Genomic DNA, 20,889 nt, shown 5'->3' with positions numbered 1-20,889 from the left:
CTCTGGTGAACTCCATGCCCATGAGGGTTAAGGCAGTGCTGGAAAATAATGGTGGCCACACAAAATATTGACACTTTGGGCCCAATTTGGACATTTTCACTTAGGGGTGTACTCACTTTTGTTGGGAGCGGTTTAGACATTAATGGCTGTGTGTTGAGTTATTTTGAGGGGACAGCAAATTTACATTGTTATACAAGCTGTACACTCACTACTTTACATTGTAGCAAAGTGTCATTTCTTCAGTGTTGTCACATGAAAAGGTATAATAAAATGTTTACAAAAATGTGAGGGGTGTACTCACTTTTGTGAGCTACTGTGTATATATATATATATATATATATATATATATATATATATATATATATATATATATATATATATATATATATATCACCAAAACAGAAATAGAGGGGAAATCTTCTAATCATTAGAGCTGTTCTAAAGACAGCTGTCCAAGAGGGGATTTCCTCTCACTTTAGAGGTATTTTTTCTTACTCACCTGTTATTTCTCCTGTAAATTTCTGCAACAGGATACAAGCAGCAAAAAGGAAAAACTGCCAGGTTTAGAGCTTGAGATGGGTTCACACTGCTGCGGTTCAAACACTGCTTGTAATTCGCACAGGAATGTGCCGCGATTCCTGTGCGAATTACATGCGGTGTTTCTGGGGTGCGATTTGGGCTTGGATTTGTATGGCTCAAAGTGCACCCACCGCATTTGCACTAAACTGGTGCAGGACCCTTTTTGTGTCCACACCCATGCGATCCGATTCTGCAAATCGCACTGCATTTTGCAAACCAATTGCGGGTTGTCGTTAACTTAACATACACTCCACAATTGTTTCGCACAGACGGGATGCGATTTAGATGCAGTGCCAAATCCGCAGAGATTTTGCTGTGAATTCGCACCACATCTAGTGTGAACCTATGATTACTTGGTCATTTCCTGTATTTGTATCATAACAGTGTACAGAGTTGTTTTCCTGGAGGTCAGTTTTAAGACAACCCTGTCACCAGAGCTTTTTTTCTGGAGTAACGCGCCGGAACGTAGTTCCGGCACCTCTGCCAGAGAGCTCCTCGTGTCCTGTGTGTACTATAGCCTGCTGCCCTAGCCTGTAAAAAAGCACTGGCGGCCACGGAGGGATCAACCGTGGAGGCACCTCTGCCAGAGCACTCCCCCCATATGCTGTGCGTACTCTACTTAGCCTGCTGCGTGCTGCCTATAATGAACAAACACTGGCAGCTGCCGAGGGATCAAATGCCTGCAGCTTGTGAGAGCGTAAGGTGAAGTGATCTGTACTCCGCGATGCCTCTCCGTGCAGACTGACCGAAAGCCTGTGTTTCACTATGAAAGCGAGCTGTGGCACAGATGGTGTAGGTTGGTAGCCAGGCTGTCCCCCTCACTATGTGAAAACAAGGTTTCTGGTTGTTAACAAAATAACAATGGGGCTGTGCTGTCTGTGTCTCTTTGCTGGACTTAACTGGGCTGGGCTGTCTCTTTGGTGAACTGGGCTGGGCTGTCTCTTTGCTGGACTGGGCTGTCTCTTTGGTGGACTGGGCTGTCTCTTTGGTGGACTGGACTCGGTTGGGCTGTCTCTTTGCTGGACTGGGCTGTCTCTTTGGTGGACTAGGCTGTCTCTTTGATGGACTGGGAGTGGCTGTCTCTTTGGTGGACTGGCCTGGCCTGTCTCTTTGCTGGACTGGATAGGGCTATCTCTCTGGTGGACTGGGCTGTCTCTTTGGTGGACTGGACTTGGTTGGGCTGTCTCTTTGCAGGACTGGGCTGTCTCTTTGCTGGACTGGGCTGTCTCTTTGGTGGACTAGGCTGTCTCTTTGGTGGACTGGCCTGGCCTGTCTCTTTGGTGGACTGGCCTGCGCTGTCTCTTTGGTGAACTGGACTGCGCTGTCTCTTTGGTGGACTGGACTGCGCTGTCTCTTTGGTGGACTGGGAGCGGCTGTCTCTTTGCTGTACTGGGCTGTAGCTGTCTCTTCGCTGGACTGTCTCTTGGTGGACTGGGCTGGACTAGGCTGTCTCTTTGATGTACTGCGCTGTGGCTGTCTCTTTACTGGAGTGGACTGCGGCTGTCTCTTTGATGTACTTGGTTTTATGATCTGTAAAGGGGTGGTTCTAGGGGGCGTGACCTAGGAGGGGGTGGGTGAGTTTCTGCACCTTTTTCTCTGAGAAAAAAAAAGCCCTGCCTGTCACCAACCTAAAAAAATGCACAGGAAAAATCAAGTTTTTTTATGCTTGCTTGCAGCATTTTTCCTTTCCGTAGGCCTTTTTATTGTGTATGTGTATACACTGTGTATGCAATGTTCCTTTGAACATGCTAGCAAACATGACTTCTCCAGGAAGAGTCTGTTCCCAAACACAACTTTCTCCCTCCTTGCATGTCATACCTCTCTCCTCTTCTGGGAGTAAATAATTTTTCTCTTTGCTGGCCCAGCTCCTCGACCCCTTAACACTCTTCATAGCCCATTATGTAGCTGCTGGGGAGGAGCAAAGAGCAATACAATAGAGTGACAGCGCTGAGTCTGCTGGGGTTGCTGACATCACATCTAAGATGGCGGTGGCTAGCAGCAGTCTTCGGGCGTTTGGATGTCTACGGAGGCTTTACCAGGTAAACAACACATATACTGTGTATATGATAATACGATAAACATATATATACTGTTAAAAGAAGATTGATTTGGTGTCAAGTTGTGGAAAGTAAGGGTTCTGCACCTTGCTGCGTAAGTGGCAACAATATAAAAAGGAAGGGTTCAACATTGTAACATGTACAGGGCTCCTAAGCCTCGATTCACACAAGGGCAACACGACTTCAGCGCGACTTTGCAAGGCGACTTCAATTCGGCTTCAACGTGACTTCAGCGCAACTTTAACCCCTTCCCGCCGACCGTACGCACATCTGCGTACTCGGCTTTCCGGGGTTATACCAGGATGATGCCCGCAGCTGCAGGCATCATCCTGGTACCGTTGTTTCGAGCCGGCGATCGGCTAACCGTATATAACAACCGATGCGGCTAAAAGCCGCTCGGCTGTTATACCGGAGGAGCGGGTGGGGACATCCCCCCCCTCCTGCCGCCTCCTGCCGTGCGATCAAGAAGCCCAGTGTCCAATCGGCCGCCTTCGGCGGCTGGGGGCGGGCTGGAACGAAGCTGTGGGCGGCTTCGTTCCAGCCTTCTCAATGTAAACGCGGAAGCGATGTCATGACGTCACTTCCCGTTTACTCGGCTGCCAATGGCGCCGGTTTTAAAAAAATATACAGTGTTCAGAATCGCCGTTTTTGGCGATCTGAATACTGTGAAGTGCAAAGGAGGGATCGGGGGTCTTTTAGACCCCCGATCCCTCCATAAAGAGTACCTGTCACCACCTATTACTGTCACAAGGGATGTTTACATTCCTTGTGACAGCAATAAAATTAAAAAAAAAAAAAAAGTTTTTTTTAAACACGATTTACAAGTATTAAAAAAAAACAAAATAAATTAAACAAAAAAAATTTTTTTTAAAGTGCCCCCGTCCCCACGAGCTCGCGCAGCGAAGAAAACGCGTATGGAAGTCACGCCCGCATATGTAAACGGTGTTCAAATCACACATGTGAGATATCGCCGCGATCGTCAGAGCGAGAGCAATAATTCTAACCCTAGACCTCCTCTGTAACTCAAACCTGGTAACCATAAAAAAAACTTAAAGCGTCGCCTATGGAAATTCATAGGTACCGTAGTTTGTCGCCATTCCACGAGTGCGTGCAATTATAAAGGGTGACATGTTTGGTATCTATTTACTCGGCATAACATCATCTTTCACATTATACAAAAAAATTGGGGTAACTTTACTGTTTGGATTTTTTAAAATTCATGAAAGTCTCCCTTTTCCAAAAATTTGCGTTTAAAACACCGCTGCACAAATACCGTGTGATATAAAATATTGCAACAATCGCCATTTTATTCTCTAGATTCTCTGCTAAAAATATATATATAATGTTTGGGAACTCTAAGTAATTTTCTAGCAAAAAATACGTATTTTAACTTGTAAACACCACATTTCAAAAATAGGCTTAGTCATGAAAGGGTTAAGCAGCTTACAACGCGACTTCAAGTCGCCTCCAGGACAGGTGACTTTGGCTGTGTCCAATCACAGAATAATCAGCTCTCTGGGAGGGAGGGGTTTGCCTGGGTAAACTAATTTCTTTTCCTGTAAAGTCACTTCAATATAGATGGAGATCCGACTTGGCGGCGACTTCCATTGAATTCTATGGGTACAGGTCGCCTAGAAGTCGGATTGAAGTAGTACAGGAACCTTTTCTGAAGTCGGAGCGACTTCAGTAGTGTAAATTAAGACACTCTCATTGACTATAATGCAAATCTCAAAGTAAATCGACTTGGGGCGACTTAAGGGCTTACAAGTCGGATCCCAAGTCGTTGTAGTGTGAACCGACCCTTAGTATGGATAAGCTGTGGATAGGAAAGGACACTTATTAGAATGGACACGTTATGAATGGTTCCTTACAGTATACAGAGAGGACGAGTACGCTGAGCATCCAGAGTCATGTTTCTCCCTCGCTAGATCCTATATTAGGTTGGCAATAGATCCTTGGTATCTGTAACAGTAAAGTAAGTAATGTACCATTCCTCCAATGTGCCTCTTCATTATGGTTTACTCTTGTAACTGGTATTATTTTCCTTTCCTCAGGACATTACATGGTGATTGATACCAGCTCTTCCTCCCTGCCCCAGAAAAAGACTGCAGTTTTGAAATCTAGTAGCTACAGTGCCCAACCAGATGAAGCCTGTCTGAACTTCTGGTATCAGCTAGGAGGAGAAGAGCCAGGTAAGTAATGATGGGGGGGCTGCGATGGCTCACATTGACTTTCCTGGGTTACACATAGGGCCTGTGTCAACAGGCTTTTGTTCGATTTAAGCAGATTTTGCATCCCCACGCAAGGGAATGCAAAACCCGCTTGAGGCTAATCAAAAGGTGATCAGCTGTTGGACAAGTGCACCTGTCAATGAATTCTGAAAGATCTCAGACGTGCTTTAAACTGATGTCATTGACACAAGTCCAAAGCCCTTCAATACAGGCTGTAGTGGGAATTGAATTTGGTCCTGTTTGTTGGCTTCATTCAACCCAAGACTCGGTTTATATAAGCATTTACAGATGGTTCAAGTCAGAGTCAAAGCCAAAAGACATATCTGCAATTTTCTATTCTTTCCTGGCTTTGAAGACTTAAGTAAAATACATCCTAGAGCAGGGGTGCTCATCCTATGGCCCTTCGAGCCCTCTCACGTGGCCCTCAAACTCAAACTTAATGCAGGAGTTTTGGTGTGCTTTCAGAAAATGCACCACACCCACAATATATAATAGAAGTCTATGGAAAGAGTAGCTAACTCCCAGGAAAGATGCAGGTGCACTGCACATTAGTCTGAAAGCAGCCTTATAGGAGGCTCAGGACAGTAAGGCCCCTTTCACAAGATCGGACCGGTCAGGTCCGCCTGTCAGTTTTGACGGCGGACCTGAACGGGCGCTCCATGTTAGCCTATGGAGTGACGGATGTCAGCAGAGACATGTCCACTAACATCCGACCCCGTCCGATCTGCTAAAAGCAGACGGATGGCCCTACGTCCGGATCCGTCGCTGGCGGATCGGATCGGGTGAGATCTGACAAAAATGGACATGCTGTCCGTTTTCATCCAATCCCTCCATAGGCAGCAGCGGCGCCTGACAAGCCCCTCCCCGCTCAGTGAGCAGAGAGGGACCTGTCATCCGCCGGCTCAGCGGAGATCAATGGAGAGATCTCCTGCTGAGCCGGCGGACCGAGGCGGGCTCCATGGAAACGGAGTTCGCCTCGTATGAATGAGGCCTAAGGGCTCATTTACATTTGCAGTTTGGGGGGCACGTTAAAACCCTATAGTTGAGACGTGTTTTTACTACACCCCCCAACCACTGATGTAGCTTCAGGGGGTCACAATGGCAACCCTGCCCCATGCTCCAGGAGGCCTCCCTGTCATTCTGTTTTACACTTGGACAAGAGGGGCGACATATACAGGAACTGATCCTCTCCATTTTCCTCCTGCAACTGCTGAAAAACCCGGCTTCTTCTCCTCTCCATCCTGCCGGCATTCAGCGGCTGTAGGAGGAAAATCTTCATTTTCAAAATAAAAAAATTAAAATGTTGAACCATTTTTTATTGTGGCCCACGATCGGCTACCAAATCTTTTAAGTGGCCCCTCACTCTTCCAAAGGTTGAGCACCCCTGTCCTAGAGCCTAGACAGGGGTCCGTGTACTCTGTAAGCACCACAGACTAGACCGTCATGTTCAGCATTGTTCCTATAAGCCTGTTGCTACAATATATAAATAGAGTAATGAATAAGTGTTGTGATTTCACTTAATTAGTGTCAGCTGGCAGCATTAATATTTCATAAATTTGAGCACAGGATCTGTGTGTATATTGTGGTTGCGCTAACTGATTTTAGTATTATAGTGTTGCAATATACTTATAAAGTGATGTATAGTGTTGCAATATACTTATAAAGTATTACGTGACTAAACAATATGCTTATTCTTATACTTGTACTCGGTCTTAAAAAAGTGGTATTGATGTAACCCTAGTCAGAATACAATGTCCCGGTTGGAGAGATAGGGGAATCTCTTGGCTGGTTGAAAATAAATTAAAAAAACAATTAACCGTATATGATGAGCAGTTGTATATTCTGGGTTATATTCTAGGAAACGCTGCTGTTCAGTTCTCTGTGGTTATATTCTAGAGAAAACTGCTATTCTCCATTGTTTTCCTTAAAAGAATGGACTGATGCAATAGCAACTAGTTTTCTGCAAAAAAATTATAAAAAGTAACAAACTGTTTTTGTTTCCTAATAAAAAATTACACCTAAAAGTGGTAGTAAAGTCAGTTATTGTAAAAATCTCTGACAGGCAGGGTTTTTTATAACGGAAGAGACCCTAGAAGTCTCTTCTGTCATAAACCTCCCCCCTGCCTGTCAGCAAGTAATGTGATCTGAGACGCACATGCGCAGCTCAGACCACATTTATGGCCCGCTCTGTGTAGCGCTGCGATGCGACTCCTGTACAAATGCATAAGAGTGACATGGCCCCGGCACAGCCAATCGGCCAAAGATTGCAAACCCAGAAGAAAGACCGAGCGAAGAAGCTGCCGGGACAAGGGAGAGCGGTGGGAGCGCATTGCTGGAGGGCTGAACTTGTAGGTACGTTTGTCATAATGTACTAGTATGCAGTGCATACTATTACATTATGGCTTAAGACTGCTGTGGGATCTGTTTTTTTTTCTTTAATGTACACTTTACTACCGCTTTAAAAATGTCTGTCCCCCTTTTTTTTTTTATCAGTAGGCTTGCTCTGACATGATGCAATAAATGCTGCTATGTCTTTGACAGGAACACTGAATGTGTACATTGAAGAGGATAATGGAAAGAAGAAAGTTAAGAGACAGTTACTGACTATCAGTGGGAAACATCAAGAAAGCTGGCACCACAAAAGTCTGGCACTCCAGTCTGATCTACCCTGGGTGGTAAGACTGATACCATGGATTGACTATATTAATGCTGATAAACTATGCTTTTAATACATCTACGTTATTTGCAAATATCCAGGGATACTAAAAAGATTTGCATTTATAACTTCTTTCTTTTTTTTCCATACCATGCCGAGAATACGTAAACACTGTTCTGTTTACATTCATCTTTTCTGCACTATAACTGCAGACAAGGAATGATGACAATACAGGCATGGTTTACTCATTGTACAAAATTCAGTGCTTCATAGCAGCACGTCTATCTATTACTGATCTGACGACAATAAAGGTTTCATCCGATTGGTTAAAACAGTAGTAAATCACCACTAAATTAAAAATAAAGTGCCCCAGCATGGTTAAGTTATAATGTATAAGTTTTCACCACATACTAGCACATTATGACAGACTTGCCTGTAAAGCAGATTCCTTACATGCAGCGCTATCACAGATTCCCCCGCGCAGCCATCTTCAACTGGTCTTCCTTCCGAGTTCACGGGCTCTGGCTGTAGCCGGGGCCGCGGTCATGTCACTCCTGCGCATGAGTGCGGGAGCTCATGGGGATGCCGTCCCTTCAGAGTACATGCGCCGGTGACGTCACCGGCAGCATCCCTTGTGAATATCTCTTAAACAGTACTAGTTTAGGAGATTTTCACTGTACCTATATGTAAGCCTTATTATAGGCTTACCTGTAGGTACAAGTTCAAAAGTGGAGTTTACCTCCACTTTAATATGGGATACTATGCTTTACCTATCATCATTATCCTTTATTCTGCTGGTACTAACTCTCTCTCTTCTCCATGCAGCTGTTGTTTGAAGTCGTGGGGGCTGGTGGAGATCGTTCTTATATTGCTGTGGATGATATTCACATAAGACATCACCGTTGTCATGAAGCAGGTATTAAACAAGCCCTCAGTTTTAGTAAAATCTACAGCTTTTATAGTTATGGAGTCAGTGGATTTACCCCCTTTCTCCTGCAGTGTCATGTGACTTTGAATGGGGATCATGTGCTTGGACCAACGTTCGGATCCCCTTAATGGACACTTATGATTGGGACTGGACATATGGAAAAGCTCTAGAAAGACCAATCTCGGCTCCAGAGAAAGACCACAGTCCTGGCACACCGGAAGGTAGGGAAACCCTGTATGTTCTATAGACCAATTGTAGTGAACCTGTACTGTGTAAAATATAGGGGCTGACACTGGTGACCTTTGTTTCCCAGTTTCCTGGTTGTAATGCTGGCCCAATGACTACAGTAAATCGACTCATGAACCCAAAGCAAGTATGCAGATCAGCAGTTCTGACTTCTCACTGACTTTTAACCTGTGTGAGTGTTCGTGGTCAGGAACTCTGTATTAGTGGCAGGGCCAGCCAACATTTTCAGGAAGACAGAAATGGCACTCCCCAGATTTCTCTTAGCGCTGGTTTTCTTTAGGGTCACCCTGAGGCATTTGTATGGACCGGGGTGTGTCTTTTGTCAGCAGAAATGTCAGATTGTTCACTTACCCTACAAAATACCATGGTAGAGGATGTCCTGAATCTGTCACAGTATCTTGGAGAAAAGTGGGCAGGACTTGACAGACAAACTATAAGGTGAAGATGCATGAAACATTTCCTATTTGTGTGATATTATATGCCTTTGCCATAGTTGATTAGTTCCTATAGCCAGGTCCTTGTCACCTTCACCTATACACAATTATTGGCTTTCTCACTTGGATATCAACTACCCATAGACTAACTCTATTCTATAGTAAGGTTAATTCTAGGCATTAAAATACTGTGGGATTGTAAGAAGTTTACATACAGTGCCTTATATGCCTATATTCATAACCCTTGAAATGTTCCACCTTTTGTCATGTTACAACCAAAAACGTAAATTTATTTTATTGGGATTTTATGTGATAGACCAACACAAAGAGGCAAATAATTGTGAAGTGGAAGGAAAATGATAAATGGTTTTCAAATTTTTTTACAAATAAATATCTGAAAAGTGTGGCGTGCATTTGTATTCAGCCCCCTTTACGCTGATACCCCTAACTACAATCCAATGGAACCAAATGCCTTCAGAAGTCACCTAATTAGTAAATAGAGTCTACCTGCGTGTAATTTAATCTCAGTATAAATACAGCTGTTCTGGGAAGCCCTCCGAGGTTTGTTAGAGAACCCTAGGGAACAAACAGCGTCATGAAGGCCAAGGAACACACAGACAGGTCAGTGATAAAGTGGTGGAGAAGTTTAAAGCAGAGTTAGGTTATAAAAAAAATATCCCAAGCTTTGAACATCTCATGGAGAACTGTTCAATCCATCATCTGAAAATGGAAAGAGTATGGCACAACTGCAAACCTTCCAAGACATGGCCGTCCACCCAAACTGACAGGCCGGGAAAGAAGAGCATTAAACAGAGAAGCAGCCAAGAGGCCCATGGTAACTCTGGAGGAGCTGCAGAGATCCAAAGCTCTGGGGCGAAGGTTCACCTTCCAGCAGGACAACGACCCTAAACATACAGCCAACGCTACAATGGAATGGTTTAGATCAAAGCATATTGATGTGTTAGAATAGCCCCAGTTGAGAATCTGTGGCAAGACTTGAAAATTTCTGTTCACAGACGCTTTCCATCCAATCTGACAGAGCTTGAGCTATTTTGCAAAGAAGAATGGGCAAAAATTTCACTCTCTAGATGTGCAAAGCTGGTAGAGACATCCCCAAAAAGACTTGCAGCTGTAATTGCAGCGAAAGGTGGTTCTACAAAGTATTAACTCAGGGGGGCTGAATACAAATGCACACCACACCTTTCACATATTTATTTGTAAAAAAAAATTGAAAACCATTTATCATTTTCATTCCCCTTCACAATTATGTGCCACTTTGTGTTGGTCTACCACATAAAATCCCAATAAAATACATTAACGTTTTTTGTTGTAACATGACAAAATGTGGAAAATGCCAAGGGGTATGAATACTTTTTCAGGGCACTGTAAAAAATTTCCCCCATGTAAATATAATTTACAATTATAGTAATCCCCAAAATGCTACAGAATGCTAGAATTAGTTAAAGTTAAACCTAAAGTGGAACTTCAAGTTCCATTTAAACTCTCTCACTTTTTTTTTTTTTTCGGGAGCGGGTACCTAGTTCTGATAGGCACCCTTTCTCATTCCGCTAGGATCGGCTAGGCATTCCAAGTGGGAGTTCATCCCCTCTCCCTCCCTCCCTGCAGCCTCCTGGCACACATCAGGTCCCAGGAGGCTGCAGGTCTATTCACCCTTTCACAAAGCACAACACGACTTGCGCATGTGTAGTGGAGAGTCAGCTGTGAAGGCACAAGGAGTCACAGATGGCTTCCTACATTAAACATGCCGATGCCATGGACCCAAAGACCGGCAAAAAACTGACCCAGGTGAGGAAAGCGCTGGATCCCTGAGCAGGTAAGTGTCTTTGTAGCTGCTGACGTTTATTTATTTATTTAAAAAAAAAATGCTAAAGAAGAGTAAGGGCACTTTCATACTGATCCGTAGCAAAAATGCAGTAAAAACACATATACGTTTGTCTGCATGCGTTTTTCACAGGACATGTGACTCAAAAACTGCATCAAAAATGCGTGGGTGCGTTTTTTATGTGTTTTTAGCACGTTTTCTATGCATTTTAATGGGGAGGTGCATTTTTTTTTTAAGATATTTTTATTGCAGTTTTACGACATACAGACATAAAACAAAAGGCACAAACAAAAACTACGACACTGATAACAGAATGCTCCTAATCCAGCATATCATGAAAATCCAGGCAGTGTGCAATAATAAACTAGATATTACATCTACCAGTGGATATAACCATCAACAGAGGAGTAAGCGATACGGTTTTTAAACATCCTGGGCATAACAGAAGTTCTTGTTTAATACAACACTCACAAGGTGAACCCGTCATGGTAATACAGAGGAGAGGGTCAGTGTGCTAGCCAGGGATCTGCCCCATATTTTGTGGAACGCTTTAGTTCTCTTACGGAAGGTAAGTTTATATAGAGGCAGGGAATCATTGAGAAGTTTCAGACACATATTCCGCTTTGGGGTCTCCTGACCCTTTCCACGTCAGCAGGAGGGCCTTCCTCGCATAGAAATAGAGGATGCGAAGTAGTCTCAGAGCCTGAGGCTGGACAGCGAGGTCACCAAGTACGCCCAGCAGACAGTTTTTAGGGTGCACTATATTTGGTAAACCCAGTGCAGAAAATATGAAGGAGCCTATGTCAACCCAGAAGTCATGTACCAGTGGACAAGTCCAAAAGCAGTGGAGAAAATCAGCAGTTTGTCCGCAACTGCGGAAGCAGTCAGCAAAGGGGGATAGTCTCATTTTACACAGTCTAGCAGGGGTGAGGTGTGAATGATGGAAAATTTTTAGTTGAATCACCCTGTCCCTCGAGGAGATAACAGAGGTTTTGAACATATCACGGAACTCAGACCAATCCTCTTCTGTTATAGAGATATCAAAGGAGGCCCACCTCTCTTGGGCCCTCCAAAACCTAGGGTTAGTGCCTGTCCTGAGAGTGGAGTAATACGTGGATATAAGTTTTGTCTGGTCCGGGTCTCTCAGAAGTTTTTCCAGGTCAGGTGTCTTAATAGGACTCAGCAGAGAACCAAACTGAGTACGTATAGCATGCTTGAGTTGGTAATAGTAAAATAGGTATGTCGATGGGATGTCAAAATCTGTCAGTAGTTGAGAAAAGGATTTAAATATAGATGGCATAGGTATTTCACTCCCTTTGATGTCCATCTGATGGGGCTATAGAACCTATCTCCTTAAGGTTAGGGTTGAACCACAAGGGACTGTTGGGGGAGGTCTGCCATAAGCCTGGTTTCACACATGTGCGGTGCGAATTGAAGCTCAGGTTTCACTGGGGAGATAACAATCTCCTGTTCAACGGATTCATTGCGTTTTTGCTCAGGATTAGAGAGCAGGGAGAGGGGGAGGGAGGGGGAGGTGTAGTGAGGAGAAAGAGAAAATCCTTGTTCAGAACGCAATGCATCTGCGAATCAGATGCGTTCCCATAGGAGATAATAGGCTTGTAATTCGCACCGCAATGCCCAAAAAACGCACACGTTTTTTGTGCAATGCGCAGTGCGAATGCAACGCACATATGTGAACCAGATACATTCATATGAATGTATTTTAAAATGTCCTGCGAATTAGATGCGGTGTAAGCCGCATCTAATTCGCATAGGTGTGAACCCGGGCTGAATCAGTGGACATTTTCGCAACTATCGTTCGGAATAAGGAGAGGGAGGTTTGGATTAGCGACATGCCCGGTCCAGGTGGTGTGCATCCCCTATAGACAATGTTGTGGAGTATCTCAAATGAGGAAACTTTGGCTCCCTCAGTAGTGGTGCAGGCATTATCATAGTTAGAGTGGAGCCAATCATGAATGTTAACCAGCTGGGATGCTAGGTAGTAAAGGTAGAAGTTAGGGAATGCCAGACCTGCCAAATGTGAGGGGAGGCGCAGAGTTTCCAGCGCCACTCTAGGGGACTGCTAGTTCCAAAGGAACGCAATACAGATGGAGTCAATGCTTCTAAAAATGGATTTGGGAATTTTGCAAGGTGAATTAGCAATAACATACAGTAATTTTGCTAAGTAAATCATTTTAAGGACATTGGCTCTCCCCATGAGATCCAGGGGCAGATCTTTCCACTGTTTGGTTTGTGTCTGTAGTTGTAGCAGTAGGGGGCGTAGATTATTGGCAATATACAAGGATAGTGGTAACTGAATTATAACAATTAGATATCTAAAAGAGGTAGCGAATTTCAGTTGAGAGTTAGAGTGAATCAGCGGCAGTACAGTTTGATCTAGTGGAAATAGGATAGATTTATCCAAGTTCACCCGGAAGGTGCATTTTTGGTGCGTTTTTTTTTTTTTACCGCACCAAAAATGCAGCAAGTTGGATTTTACTAAAGGCAGCGGACCCGCAACGGATCAGTGTAAAGAGTTCCATAGGATTACATGATATCATGTTTTATGTTGCTTTTTTTTTTATCGCAAAAGCAGAAGAAAACCAGATCAGTGTGAAAGTAGCCCAAGAGAGAGAGTTAGAACACCTGCCAGGTTTTTGTTTTGCCATCTGTGTCCAATTAGGGATATTTCCTTTTACTTTACGTATAGCCAAAACACCAGGGTCACCAACTAGTGTCTCCATAGGAAGATTTCCTCCCTATTCCTTTTTTGGGGGCAACCCGAAATTTGGAATTTTATTTCACTTTGTATAACAGTTAACTTGGCAAATAGAGAGGGTGAATCTTCCTAACGGGGGCACAGACACCAATAAAAACAGATGTTCTAAGCTCTGTCCACTCTATCCACAACTTAAAAAAAAGTTTTGCCTTTTGCCCTGGTTTACACTGAATGCAATTATGAAATCGTGATACTTCACTTGAAGTAGTACGATTTCAAAGCTGCAGGTCAGTACAATTTCAGGTGCGACTTGCCTGACATCTGTGCGACTTCATGCACAGATGTATATGCAAGTCGTACCTGAAATTGCTAAAAAATAGTGCAGGAACCTTTTTTCCAAATCAGTGCAGCACAGATTTGAACCATTCCATTGCCAACAATAGGGTGGGACTTGGAACTCACACATTGCATGACAAGTCGCACCAGTGTGAACAGGGGCTTAGTTATACTTTAAGCATGGCCATCAGTAGAAGTAGTGTGGCATTTTATAGGATTATCCTATTCATTGGAGCATGCTGCCATTTGAATTTGATACATCTGAATATACTGTAGTTTATCATTTATTGTCTCCTACAGGACACTATGCTTTTGTGGACACTGGTGCAATGCACACAGAGGGAACCTCGGCCTGGCTGATCAGTGAGCATCTGCCTGCTACCACCGGATCCTGTTTTAGTTTCTGGTATCGTACAGACTCCCAGGACCATCTCCGTAAGTGATGCAACATGTCCAGGACATTGTTTCAGTATACCTACCATCGGATTGCAGTTTTTTGCTGTTAACATGCTACTCAAGTACCAGTTGCACATAGTAGTAAAATATACTGGGCGGGACATTAATCAAAACCGGAGCAGACAGAATCTGTCAGGAGCAGCTGTGCATGACAATCAATCAGCTTCTATCATCAGACTGTTCAGTTAGCCTCGGTTCACACTGGGGCGACTTGTCAGGCGACCTAGTCGCCTGACAAGTCGCCTCCCGTTCTGTGCCATGGAACCGTTCTAATCGGAGCGACGCAAGTCGCTCCGACTTAGAAAAAGGTTCCTGTATTACTTTGGGGGCGACTTGGGGCGACTTGCATAGACTTCTATGCAGAAGTCGTCTCGCAAGTCGCCCCGGCAGTCGTTTGCAGGTCGCCTCGCTGAGGCGACCTGCAAGTCGTGCCGCCCATGTGTGAACCGAGCCTTAGACCCCTTTAGTGCTAGTAATAGCCTCTGCTAAGCACCTGAAAACCGCCTCCCATTCACTGCAGTGTGACTTTTCACACTGGGGGCGGTGCACTTGCGGGACATTACCAAAAGTCCTGCAAGCAGCATCTTTGGGGTGGGTTGGGAGCGCTGTATTTAGCTCCCCCAGAGGACAGCATATGTATAAACGAGAAAAAAGAAGAGCCAGACAGAATGGAAGTAATGGAAGCTCAGAGTCAAGAGACGGTAAGAGAAAAGGAAGAGAAAAAAACTCGGACACGTCATCAGAAGCAGTCAGATGGCCCAAACAAGCCGGTTGGAGTGAGGGAAACTCATAGGAAACCCATGGTTCTCAGACCTTGAGAAATTTAGGATGTGAGTTGTTTACAATGCTGGACATCTGCTCATGGAGCATCAAGGCAATCAGGCGTTAGGTCACCCCTTGGAAGGCAGCGCAGGGGGTCTTCCAAGCCTGGGCTATGGTCCGTTTGGCAGAAATAAAAAGGTAGGTAGACAGCTTCAGCTGGGGCGCGTATAAGCCGGGAATTGACAATGCAATGGGGCCAACTTTGCATCCCTGCGGACGGTTAAATGGAAGAGGGTCTGGAGCAGGCTGAAAACCCTGGACCAGAACCCTACCAGTCTCGAGCAGGACCACTAGGTATGCAGAACATCCACCCTTTGTCTGCAGTAACAACAGCATCTGTCATTATTTCAAGGGTAGAGACGTGGGAGATGCTGATAATGGGCAATTGTCTATATTTTGTATCATAGGTGTATTTTAAATGATAGAGACAGAATATCAACTAAAAATCCAGAAAAAAACACATGATACAAATGTTATAAATTGAGTTACAGTTCAGTGAGTAAATTAAGTATTTGATCCCCAATCAAAACATGACTTAGTACATGGTGGAGAAACCTTTGTTGGCAAGCACAGACATTTCTTGTAGTTAGTGACCAGGTTTGCACACATCTCAGGAGGGGTTTTGATCCACTCTCCTTTACAGATCTACTCTAAATCCTTAAAGTGTTTGTTAAACCCCCCCCCCCCCCCCCCCAAAAAAAAACCAGATCCTGTTCCCTTAAAGCATGTTATACAGCACAGTGCTTGTGCTGTGTAACCCCCCCCCCTCCCGTATCACCTGTAATACCTGACTGATCCTGCCTGGCTATACCCTTCCTCCTGTACTTAGACCACAATATATGTAATGTAAATAATCTGCCGATCTGTACCTATATGAGTGCGGCTTCTGGCGCCAGCTGACTGTTCACAGCTGGCACACTTATTATTATGATACAGAGAGGTGGGAGAATTTGAAAGAAGTGGGTTAACAACCACTTTAAGGTTTCTTGGCTGTCGCTTCTCAACTCGAAATTTCAGCTCCCTCCATACATTTTTCTATAGGATTAAGGTCTAGAGACTGGCTAGGCTACTCCATGGCCTTAATATTCTTCTTCTTGAGTCACTCTTTTGTTGGCTTGGCAGTATGTTTTGAGTCATTGTCATGCTGAAAAACCCATCCATGACCCATCTTCAGTGTTCTGGCTTAGGGAAGGTGGTTCTAATCCAAGATTTTACAATACATGGCCCCATCCATTGTCCCTCAATGCGGCAAAGTTGGCCTGTACCTTTAGCAGAGAAACAGCTCCAAAGCATAATGTTTCCACCTTCATGCTTGACCGTAGGAATTGTTTTCTTAGGGTCATAGTCAACATTTTTCTTCCTCCAAACAGCGAGTCTCTCTCCTCAAGAAGGCACACGTACAGTCATGCCAATGAACATCCAAACGATTCAGAGAAGGATTGGGAGAAAGTGCTATGGTCAGATGAGACCAAAATTTAGCTCTTTGGCAATAACTTGACTTGCCGTGTTTGGAGGAAGAAAAACGCTGACTATGACCCTAAGAACAACATCCCTACAGTGAAGCATGGAGGTGAAAACACTATGCTTTGGGGCTGCTCCTCTGCTAAAGGTACAGGCTAACTTTGCTGCATTAAGGAGCCAGTGGACGGGGCCATGTATTGTAAACTCTTGGATGAGAATCTTTTTCCCTTAGCCAGAACACTGAAAATGGGTCGTGGATGGGTCTTCCAGCATGACAATTACCCAAAACATACCGCCAAGGCATGTTTTGGTTCAGTTTCCAGACCTTAATCCTATACAAAATTTATAGAGGGATCTGAAACTTCGAGTTAACAAGAGACCGCCAAGAAACCTTAAGGATTTAGAGAAGATATGTAAAGAAGAGTGGACCAAAATTAGGGGTGCAACAGATCGATACCGATCCGTGATCCGAACGCTTCAACCAGTTCAGGTCGGCACACATGCGCTCCGCGGAGCGCGCCGCTGCCTCGGCCTTAGGAAAGGCCGCGGCTTCGGCCTAGCTCCGGAGCAGCGGCCATCTTGGTACACCCGGCGGCCGTTTACCACGTGATCGCTCCGTCAAATGACGGAGCGATCACTTGTAAACAAACAAGACATGAATCATGACATGACGCCGGTTCCTCTCTCCCCTCTGTGTACTGATCTATACAGTGGAGGGGAGAGATCGGATGGCAGCAGTGCCAACACTCTGCAATACTCTGCCATACCCTGCCAATACTCTGTCATACTCTGTCAATACTCTGCCATACCCTGCCAATACTCTGCCATACCTTGCCAATACTCTGCCATACTCTGCCATACCCTGCCAATACGCTGCTAATACTCTGCCAATACCCTGCCAATACTCTGCCATACCCTGCCATACCCTGCCAATATTCTGCAATACCCGCCAATACCCTGCCATACCCTCCCATACCCTGCCAATACTCTGCCATACCCTGCCACTACTCTGCCACTACTCTGCCAATACTCTGCAATACCCTGCCAATACTGTGCCATACTCTGCCAGTACCCTGCCAATACCCTGCAATACTCTGCCATACCCTGCTAATATATTATTACAGTGGGGGAGATTGTGAATATTATTACAGTGGGGCAGATTGTAGATATTATTACAGTGGGGGAGATTGTGGATATTACAGTGGGGGAGATTGTGGATATTACAGTGGGGGAGATGACGTGGATATTACAGTGGGGGAGATGTAGATATTAAAGTGGGGGAGATTTTTTTCTTGTTGATCCAAACCGTGACTCCTGATCTGAGGAACGATCCGAACCGTGACTTGTTTGATCCGTTGCACCCCTAACCAAAATCCCTCCTGAGATGTGTGCAAACCTGGTAACCAACTACAAGAAACGTCTTACATATGTACTTGCCAACAAGGGTTTCTCCACCAAGTACTAAGTCATGTTTTGTTTGGGGATCACATACTTATTTTACTCACTGAACTGCAACTTAATTTATAGCGTTTGTGTTTTTTCTGGATTTCTGGTTGATATTCTCTCTCTATCATTTAAAATACACCTATGATAAAAAATTATAGACCCTTCATTTCTTTGTAAGTGGGCAAACTTACAAAATCTGAAAAAGTGGACGTGCGGCGCAGGGCAACAATCCAATGTTTTAGTTGAAGAAAGCGAAAGTATTCCCCGGCTGGGGCCTTGTCCGTCTCTCGGATGGCCTCCCAGGACGGAAAGGAGCAGGAGGAAAGAAAATCCTGGACCTGCGTGAAAGCTACTGTAGTTTGAATAAAAATCCCTCCACTGAATTCTTGAAGTGTAGCTCTAATTTTGTTAAGAAACAAACCCACTTCAGGAGATCTATATATGGGTATAAGGCTGTTAGCTGGCCTGCAGGAACTAATGTTTGCCTGGTAATGTTTTCCCTCAAACCATCTGCGGGAGAGTCTGTCTTCATTATCGCTACCTGAGCAGCCTCAGTTTTAAAAAAAATGCAGATGGTGTTCCTTTTCTAGCTGAGAAGAGACTTAGGAAGTATGCAACTTGCAGGTGTAGGAGTGAACTGGGAGGAGTTCAGTGCCACAATAAGCATGCAGAGATGTGTCGGTAGGAGGCTGTAAAATTTCAATAGGAAATAATGGTGACACCCTTCAGCAAAAGAGGATGTGCTTAACACTAGATATAAATTTTGGGCAAAAAAACAAAAACAAAAGTAAATGTATTTTATGTGATAGACCAACACAAAGTGGCACATAATTGTGAAGTGGAAGGAAAGTAATAAATGGTTTTCAACACGGTTTACAAATAAATGTGTAAAGTGTGGCGTGCATTTTTATTCAGCCCCTCTGAGTCAATACTTTGGAGAACTACCCTTTGCTGCAATTACAGCTGCATGTCTTTTTGAGTATGTCTCTACCAGCTTTGTGCATCTAGAGAGTGAAATTTTTGCCCATTCTTCTTTGCAAAATAGCTCAAGCTCTGTCTGGTTGGATGGAGAGCGTCTGTGAACAAAAATTTTCAAGTCTTGCCACAGATTCTCAATTGAATTTAGGTCTGGACTTTGACTGGGCTATTCTAACACATGAATATGCTTTGATGTAAACCATTCCATTGTAGCTCTGGCTGTATGTTTAGGGTCGTTGTTCTGCTGAAAAGTGAACCTCCGCCCCAGTCTCAAGTCTTTTGCAGACTCTAACAGGTTTTCTTCTAAGTTTGCCCTATATTTGGCTCCATCTATTTTCCCATCAGCTCTGACCAGCTTCCCTGTCCCTACTAAAGTAAAGCATCCCCACAACATGATGCTGCCACCACCATGTTTCATGATTTGGATTGTGTGTTCAGAGTGATGTGCAGTGTTCGTTTTCCGCCACACATGGTGTTTTTCTTTTAGGCCAAAAAGTTCAATTTTGGTCTCATCTGATCAGAGCACCTTCTTTCACATGTTTGCTGTGTCCCCCACATGCTTTCTTGCAAACTGCAAACAGGACTTCTTATGGCTTTCTTTCAACAATGTTCTTATTGTCACTCTTCCATAAATGCCAGATTTGTGAAGTGCACAACTAATAGTTGTCCTGTGGACAGATTCTACCACCTGAGCTGTGGATCTCTGCAGCTCCTCCAAAGTTACCATGGGCCTCTTGACTGCTTCTCTGATTAATGCGTTCCTTGCCTGGCCTGTCAGTTTAGGTGGACGGCCAGGTCTTGGTAGGTTTGCAGTTGTGCCATACTCTTTCCATTTTCGGATGATGGATTAAACAGTGCTCCATGAGAGGCTTGGGATATTTTCTTTTTATAACCTAACCCTGTTTTAACCCTGGCCTATTTACACATTAGGTGACTTCTGAAGGCAATGGTTCCACTAGATTTTAGTTAGGGGTATCAGAGAAAAAGGGGTCTGAATAATAAAAAAAATGTGTTGGTCTATCGCATTAAAATCCCAATAAAATACATTTACTTTTTTTTTTTTTTTTAACAGATGAATACATTTACGTTTTAGGTTGTAACATGACAAAATGTGGAAAATTTCAAGGGGAATACTTTTTCAAGGCACTGTAAATATATCCCAGCACAAGCTCTGAATGGACACAGTATACTAAAAATTCACTCTCTGTTCTAGATCTAGCGGAACTGGTTTTGTATATCACCAGCGCACAGGGGCTGCAGCCGGTGTGGGTCCTGCGTGGCTTCCACAGCACTGACTGGCAGGAGCAACAGTTTCAGCTCAACAGCACTGTTGAGTTCCAGGTAAATCCTGTAGGGTCTTTATGGGTAGGTTTTGTTTTTTAAACTCCATGAAGATGGGTTTTAAGAAGTAGTAGTGGTAGTAGCAGTAGTTTATATCTATATCCGCAGTGGGAGATCATCTAGGAGGCATTAGGCACAGGATGTTCACTGCTGTTTTTCAGGAAGAATTCCAGACAAAAAGGTAAATCATTCAGGGCACTGCTTAGGCAAAATTAAAGGGTTTGTTAACCCACATCATGTACTTTCTATAATCTGTTCTGCCGTATAATAATATTTCCCCCTGTGTGTCTGTTTAAAAAAAAAAGCCGTACATACCTTATCTGTGATCGCTGATTAGCGGTCACGTGATGTGTCGC

The 20,889-nt window shown here is 44.1% G+C and overlaps 1 protein-coding gene across 2 annotated transcripts in view; it reads left to right on the top strand.

The window, feature by feature from the left end:
- The window catches only part of MAMDC4 (MAM domain containing 4), a 104,171-nt gene that overhangs the window by 63,293 nt on the left and 19,989 nt on the right, over positions 1–20,889 (top strand). For both annotated transcript variants that reach the window (XM_073599952.1, XM_073599950.1), the window contains exons 21-26: positions 4,691–4,828; positions 7,409–7,542; positions 8,349–8,439; positions 8,523–8,672; positions 14,330–14,464; positions 20,406–20,533. In XM_073599952.1, coding sequence (XP_073456053.1) covers positions 4,691–4,828; positions 7,409–7,542; positions 8,349–8,439; positions 8,523–8,672; positions 14,330–14,464; positions 20,406–20,533 — 776 coding nt within the window. The remainder of the gene's footprint in view (positions 1–4,690; positions 4,829–7,408; positions 7,543–8,348; positions 8,440–8,522; positions 8,673–14,329; positions 14,465–20,405; positions 20,534–20,889) is intronic.

The sequence above is a fragment of the Aquarana catesbeiana genome, linkage group LG09, assembly GCF_042186555.1.
Source record: "Aquarana catesbeiana isolate 2022-GZ linkage group LG09, ASM4218655v1, whole genome shotgun sequence".
In the NCBI taxonomy this organism is placed as follows: domain Eukaryota; kingdom Metazoa; phylum Chordata; class Amphibia; order Anura; family Ranidae; genus Aquarana; species Aquarana catesbeiana.
Note: the sequence above shows the minus strand (reverse complement) of the source record. Positions and strands in the feature narration are given on the sequence as shown.